The following is a 7,500-nucleotide window of genomic DNA, read 5'->3' as shown; positions in this document are numbered from 1 at the left end:
TCATAAATAATCGCCAACAAGAATTTGGTTCTTTTTACGTACTTGATATCGATAAATCTGCGAATCTAGAAATTCATTTCGGCCAATTGAACCTTCTCGAACTGTTTCTTTTTAAGAACCAAAAAGATTTGTGCCAAAATAACAGATGCCAAGAAGAACAAAAGTCCTTGGACACGTAATGGATCTTGAAGTACTATTTCTGCATCTCCCTGACCAAATCCGCCTACATTAGGATTACTCGTTAATGGTTGATCAAATTTGATAGATTCGCCCTCGGAAACAAGAAGTTCTGGTCCGGGAGGGATAATATCAACCACTTGACGTCCCTCTGACGCATCCGTTATGGTTATCTCATACCCCCCTTTTTCTTTTCGTATGATTTTGCTTACTATACCTGCTGCTGTAGCATTATAAACTGTATTGTTACTCTTGTTGCCGTCGGGATAAATCTGACCCCTTCCCCTGTTCCCGCCTACGTATATAGGATATTTTAAGAAGTGAACATCCTTCTTAGTAGCAGGGTCCGGGGAAAGAATAGGGAAGGTTATTTCACTATATTTTTTACCAGGGACAGGGCCTACCACAAGAATATTTGTTTTATTGGGGCGATAGCTCTGAAAAGACAAATTGCCAATCTTTTCTTTCATCTCAGGAGAAATACGATCGGGAGGGGCTAATTCAAACCCCTCCGGTAAAATAAGAACAGCCCCGACGTTCAACCCCCCTTTTTTACCATTAGCAAGAACCTGTTTCAGTTGCATATCATAAGGAATTCGAACAACTGCTTCAAATACAGTATCAGGAAGTACCGCTTGTGGAACCTCAATTTCCACGGGCTTATTAGCTAAATGGCAATTGGCACATACAATACGCCCAGTCGCTTCTCGTGGATTTTCATAACCCTGCTGTGCAAAAATGGGATATGCACTTGAAATGGACGTCCGAGTTAAGATATATATCATGAGCGATACGGAAATAGATCGAGTAATCTGTTTCTTTAGCCAAGAAAAAGCATTTCTAGTTTGCATGGTCCAATCATTGATCGCGAAAATTTCTACAATAAATTGGGTAGGTCGCTAGTATAGTTCCCTAGCCACGATTCTGCTATTTGCTGGAATAATCTAGGATGAATCTTCCCGATGGTTAGAAATAGGAAGAGTAAATATGATTTTCAATACTTTGCTTATGTACAACTACAAAGTACCAAGCATTCTAATTGGATTAGATTAATATCAATGGATCTTTTATCATTCAGTTATTGAATCATAAATCAGTAAAATTGACGGAGACAGACTAGTTAAATAACGGAAAAGCCAATATTTAAAACATGTATCAAAAATTACTGGAAGGATGCAAACAAGAATAGTTATAGTTTGCTCATTCGCAACAACTCCAACCTCGTTATAGATAGAGCGTATAGCGAATTCCCAACCTGGGGGTGAATGATATCCGAGAAAAAACTCAGTTACTAGAAGAAGACACAAAGCTTTTGCTGTGTCACTTAAGTTATATAGGAATTCCTGAGCCCAAGAGTTAAGAATAACAAGTTTTTCCTTACCCAAAATTGAATACCCGCTTAGAATACCAAACCAGATGATATTTGTTGAGAAGTGCAAAATCGTATCCATACGATTCTCATTTTGTATCGTGATTAATTGGATCGTTTCTTTATGGATTCCTATCCCAAACTCTTCGAGATGTGTTTCCGAGTATTCCTTGATCATTTCGTCCAAGAAGAGGAGTTCCTCTAATTCTCTGAATTTTTCTAGAAGACTCTTTTCTTGAATATTATTCAAGACAATTTGGGATTGCCCAGTATTCCACCAATTAGTAACCCAAGATTCCAGACATTTATTAACTGAGAAAGAAATCCACCAGGGCAAAAATACTATAGATGCAAGATAGAAAAGAGGAGTGAATGCTTTCTTTTTTGCCATTTTTTCGTCTGTAAATTGTTAATCAACCCATTCGTACACTCTATGCGATCGAATATTTCTTACACACATGAGTTTTATACAAGGTATCGAACTTATGAATCTATTTTCTTTGTGATTTTGTGGTTAGTCTTTGAATCTAGAAAGAATACAGAAATAGGCTAAGAATTCACTTCGAATGAAGAAATTTAGAATATTGTTTCCCGATATCTCAATTGGTCAAATTAAAAATAAAGTGTATCCTTTCGATGAATGATCGAAAGAACCACTTTAAGTAATGAATATTATTCAGATTTTGAGACGAAAGAACTCCTTTGCTATCAAAATATCCAATATTTAGAAAAAATTTCACTGATTACCCATAGTCAGGAATAGAATAATTGAGGGAAAGATATTAGGATGATCAAAAAAAAATGACTGGCAAAGGATAAATTGGCTAGTTCTCAGTATTTAATTAAGAAATCCAATTGTTGGTCATTAAAGAATACAAAAGAAAGAATTTAAAATTTACAAGATACGATCTATCTGGATCTAAAGTGTCAATTCCAACAAATATTGAACTAAAAAAAATTCTTGCTTTCGAAATGGTTTGCCGTCTGAGATGAATCTATTATTTCGATTTGTTATTTGTTATTGAATTGCGTGCGCATAAAGACCATAAAACGCATAAAGACCATAAAAAGAGTTTCGTTTTATGGTTCTTTCATATACGTTTTCTTTAATTGAATGAACGTTCTGATTCTCAATTTATCAAAATACTTCAATTGGTACACGCAAGAAATAGGCTAATTCAGCAGCCTTTTGTTCAATTTCTCGTGGAGTCAAATTCTCATCAGTACGGGTCAAGGGAATGGACCCCTGGCCTCGGATGTCCATATAAAGAACACGACGAGCATAAATACCCTCTTTAACTTCTATTCTAACGGACTGAATATCTTTTATAAGGAATCGGAGGAATATGCGACGATTTTTTCCCGGAAATCCCCAACGAAAAATACAGACTATTCCTTCCTTTCTATCGAATCGATCATAACCACTACCTACATTCCAGGAAATTGTGCACCACAAATAAGAGCTAATAAAGAGACCCGCAATTCCGTAGAAAGACATCACGATTCCTTGTGGAAAAAAAATGATTTGCTGAGGCGGAAAAAAAGATAGCAAATTTCTACCAAGATAACTGGAAGTTCCAACTAATAAGAAGCCTAATGAACCTAAAAAAAGGATCAAGGCCCAGCAGAAATTACTTATTTTTCGAGACCCCGTTATAAGTTCTATCCATATATCGTCTGATCGCCAAGTCATACTTTACTCGATTGCATTTTATTGGAATTGAGATAATACCCCAGAGAAATTTGACTTTACTTTTTTGTTTCCGAAGTAACTCTCATCAACTAGCACTAGTTTGAGGTGAACTAGCACTAGTTTGATGTCAACCTTTAGGAGTAATTCATCAAATTGGTTAAATCTAAAATAATAACATACTCTTTATTTAATACGATCCCACTATACATATCGATATACATATAGATTCACCGACTACATTTCAGCCATCCAGAGATCCTGATCTATTTGAAAATTGCTAGAATTGATATATCCATATATCATGTTTCTGCGGGCATAAGAGTTTTTTCCTTTATGTTCGGTGGAAATCACATGTTATACTATATTCCAATAAATAGATATCCGTGTTATGATACAAGTCCACGTTTTCAAAAAAAAAATGGATGAGATTGGGTCCCAGCGGATCTAAACAATCTTGTTTTTTTGAACATGAAGAAATAAAGAAGCCATTGCAATTGCCGGAAAGACTAGGCCTACTAACGGCACAAAAATAGATGGAAGGTTCAAATTTGTCATAGAAGGGGTACCTCGATTTACTATTTGTATCTGTTATTATGTTATTATATAAATAAAGATATCTTGTAATAATTATAATTAAATTAAGAATTTGAATTCTAATTAGATAATATTTATTATTAATAGAATTTGAAGAATTTTAAATTCTTAGTATAGATCGAAGTATCGATATATCTAAATCTAACTGAGTACGTATAATAAGAATAAGTGCAAAGAATGTAGAACTGTAGAACTAAATAAATGGACTTATTCATCTCCTCCATGAGAAAGATATGTATGATAATGATAATAAACTTTATTATTTTTCTTCATTTCTTTGTCTTTTGTTCTTGTCTTCTAATTTTCTAAAAATAGATAAAGAGTTTTTTACCGATTATCGAAGGATTCGTTCGAATCCGACCCAACATGGATTTTTAGCTAAAATGGTTTTTCGGTAGATAGAGAAAGATACAAAACTCTATTATCTATATTTAAATTTCAAATTATATACCTAAGACAAGACCAAATTCGTTTTATTTTACTAATTTCACGAACGGAAGAACTCACTCTTGGTGATAAAGGTTTCTTGATTCGTAATCAGGAATATAGGTCAAAAAAAGAGTTATCCTCAACTTTCGTTTTGATTCTTTCTACAATTCGATCTTCTATCACCAAAGAAAAGGCCATTATTATCTTATTTACTTTGATTCCGATAAACTAACTACTTTTTGCTACAAACACAAAAAAAAATAATTGAACTTAGTGCTCTACTTGATTTTGCTTGACTTTTGATTCAAAGGAAAAAAGGCGTGGAGCTTAAATAACTCACTCAGAACGCTTTTTAAAAGATTACGTGGTACAATTAGGTCGAATAAACCCTTCTGGAATAAGTATTCAGCTGCTTGTGAACCTTCGGGTACTGTTTTATTCAATGTTTGTTCAATTACTCTTTTACCTGCAAATGCAATGTAGGCATTGGGTTCGGCAATAATGATATCCCCCAACATACCAAAACTAGCTGTCACTCCACCAGTTGTCGGAGATGTAAGGATTGATACATAAAATAATTTTTTATTTAATTGATAATCATATAAAGCAGACGATATTTTAGCCATTTGCATCAAGCTCAAACTTCCTTCCTGCATGCGCGCCCCCCCAGAAGCACACACTATAATAAGAGGTAAATTTTGATTGGCAGCGTGTTCAATCAAACGGGTGATTTTCTCTCCGACTACGGATCCCATACTACCCCCCATAAACTGAAAATCCATAACCCCAATTGCTACGGGAATGCCGTTTAGTTGGCCTATGCCTGTTTGAACAGCCTCGGTTAATCCTGTCTTTCTTTGATAAGAATCAATACGATCTTTATAAGGCTCCTCCTCCGAATGAAATTCAATGGGATCCAGCGAGACCATGTCTTCATCCATAGGATCCCAAGTACCCGGATCGATCAAAAGTTCAATTCTATCCGAACTACTCATTTTCAAATGATATCCACATTGTTCACAAATATTCATTTTTGATTTCAAAAATTTCTTATAATTTAATCCATAACAATTTTCGCATTGAACCCACAAATGCTTGTATTTTTGAGTTACCTCGAGATCATTAGAACTTTCTCTTATAGTTAAATCACTGCCCTTTGTGCGAGTTCGTCTACTGGAACCCTCGTTTTCACTACTATTTAGACTTTCACCACTACAAATGGCCCTATAAATGTAACTGTCACCGTAACTCTCACTACCACTTATAATGGAAGTATCTATACAGATTTGAGACTGAAGATAATTATCAATGCAACTATTAATGTGATTATTCCAACTATATTGAGTATCATACATGTAAGACATGTAAGAATTATAGTAGGGATCTTCGCCCCTAAATCCATTATTCAGATAACTCGAGTTTCGATAACTAGAAAAAGAACTTTCTAGTTCACTCAGAAAAGAATGATCGTTGTCAACCTCAAAAATCTGATTTTCAATATCAAAATAGATGGAATAACTGTCTCCATTCCTATCACTAACTAAAAAAGTGTCATCAGAGATGAAATTCCAAATGTCTTTAACGCCGAATAAATAATCAACATTACTGCAACTATGAATGTTTTTCATTTTTAGATTTGGATCTTCACTGGTATTTTCAATAGGACCAAGACTGCCCATTGATTTATTTAGCCCACACCTGCGTTCGAACTCCTTCTTAAACAACATCGAATTAAACCACCATCTTTCCATAGAGTTTTCTTGCCCCCTATTTGCATGAAAATACAATAGATGAATAGTCATTCGCTATAAAATTATTTATTTGAATATCTTATTTCCTATCAGACTAAGCATAGAAATCCAATCACTAGGATTATTAACTAATACGGATTGTGAGTATTCAAAAAAAGTTCTGAATCTGGGGGAACACTTCACTATATATTAATATGTTGGAACCCCCTTTTATTATTAAAAATAATAGAATTTTTGATAAAGGGCGGCTTCTCCTATGTCGTGTCAAATTCGCATCGAAAAAAAGAGATTTGTCCTCTCCTATAAAGAAATAAAAAAAAATTCGTAAAATCTCGTCTAATACTAATATCTAATCACTAACTAATCTAACAATCTAAAATAGAAAATCTAATAATAAGTAATAAATTAAGGTTCTATTTCAACACGGAACAAAGGGGACAATATACAGGATGGGTAGAAAGAGTTGTAATACTTGGCTTGATTCAGGGAAACTACAAACTACAGGATAGAAAAGAATATACCAATCCTAAGGATCCGTAGGATTAATTGTGGATCCAAGACAACAATAGAAAGATTTGAGTCTTAGATTTTGATTTAGTTTTCTAGATTTTGTATTTCAAATCTTGATCAAAATATATGCAATAGAATCTTAGTTGTATTCGGCTCAATCCTTTTAGTAAAAGATTGGGCCGAGTTTAATTGTAATGTAATTCAATTAAGAGAACGAAGGATAATTACTTGAGTTCTTTCTCCTTATCCTTCTTTATTTCCTGCTAATTTATCTGCTAATGTCTACTGTTTTTACTTATCCAAAACGTCCATTGCTGCAAAATTAAATACGATCTCTTTCCATACCTCACAAGCAGCAGCTAGTTCCGGGCTCCATTTGCAAGCCTCGCGAATAATCTCATTACCTTCCTGAGCAAGATCACGTCCTTCATTACGAGCTTTTACACATGCTTCTAGAGCTACTCGATTAGCTACGGCACCTGGCGCATTACCCCAAGGATGTCCTAAAGTTCCTCCACCGAACTGTAGTACGGAATCATCCCCAAAGATCTCGGTCAGAGCAGGCATATGCCAAACGTGAATACCTCCTGAAGCCACAGGTAGAACACCTGGTAAAGAGACCCAATCTTGAGTGAAATAAATACCGCGACTTCTATCTTGTTCAATAAAATCATCACGCAGTAAATCAACAAAGCCCAAAGTTATGTCTCTTTCACCTTCAAGTTTACCTACTACGGTACCAGAGTGAATATGATCTCCACCAGACATACGTAACGCTTTTGCTAATACCCGGAAGTGGATACCATGATTCTTCTGTCTATCAATAACCGCATGCATTGCACGGTGGATGTGAAGAAGTAGACCATTATCTCGGCAATAATGAGCCAAGGTAGTATTTGCGGTGAATCCCCCCGTTAAGTAGTCATGCATTACGATCGGAACGCCCAATTCTCTAGCAAATACAGCTCTTTTCATCA

At 35.1% G+C, this 7,500-nt stretch overlaps 6 protein-coding genes across 6 annotated transcripts in view; all 6 read right to left on the bottom strand. All coding sequences in view use genetic code 11, as the record gives it.

Moving 5' to 3' along the window:
- Positions 1–65: 65 nt before the first annotated feature.
- petA lies at positions 66–1,028 on the bottom strand. Its single transcript has one exon. The coding sequence runs from the start codon at positions 1,026–1,028 to the stop codon at positions 66–68; it is 963 nt and encodes a 320-aa protein (YP_009586680.1).
- A 219-nt stretch (positions 1,029–1,247) lies between these two features.
- On the bottom strand, positions 1,248–1,937 carry cemA. Its single transcript has one exon. It carries the CDS (start codon positions 1,935–1,937, stop codon positions 1,248–1,250), a length of 690 nt encoding a protein of 229 aa, YP_009586679.1.
- Positions 1,938–2,684: 747 nt separating this feature from the next.
- Positions 2,685–3,239, bottom strand: ycf4. The gene has a single exon. The coding sequence runs from the start codon at positions 3,237–3,239 to the stop codon at positions 2,685–2,687; it is 555 nt and encodes a 184-aa protein (YP_009586678.1).
- Positions 3,240–3,683: 444 nt separating this feature from the next.
- On the bottom strand, positions 3,684–3,794 carry psaI. The gene has a single exon. It carries the CDS (start codon positions 3,792–3,794, stop codon positions 3,684–3,686), a length of 111 nt encoding a protein of 36 aa, YP_009586677.1.
- Positions 3,795–4,540: 746 nt separating this feature from the next.
- Positions 4,541–6,064, bottom strand: accD. Its single transcript has one exon. It carries the CDS (start codon positions 6,062–6,064, stop codon positions 4,541–4,543), a length of 1,524 nt encoding a protein of 507 aa, YP_009586676.1.
- A 750-nt stretch (positions 6,065–6,814) lies between these two features.
- rbcL (ribulose-1,5-bisphosphate carboxylase/oxygenase large subunit) overlaps positions 6,815–7,500 on the bottom strand; it is a 1,434-nt gene continuing 748 nt past the window's right edge. Inside the window, exon 1 of the mRNA in view lies at positions 6,815–7,500. This exon is cut by the window's right edge and continues 748 nt beyond it. Coding sequence (YP_009586675.1) covers positions 6,815–7,500 — 686 coding nt within the window.

The sequence above is a fragment of the plastid genome of Solanum stenotomum, assembly GCF_019186545.1.
Source record: "Solanum stenotomum voucher PI 320364 plastid, complete genome".
In the NCBI taxonomy this organism is placed as follows: domain Eukaryota; kingdom Viridiplantae; phylum Streptophyta; class Magnoliopsida; order Solanales; family Solanaceae; genus Solanum; species Solanum stenotomum.
Note: the sequence above shows the minus strand (reverse complement) of the source record. Positions and strands in the feature narration are given on the sequence as shown.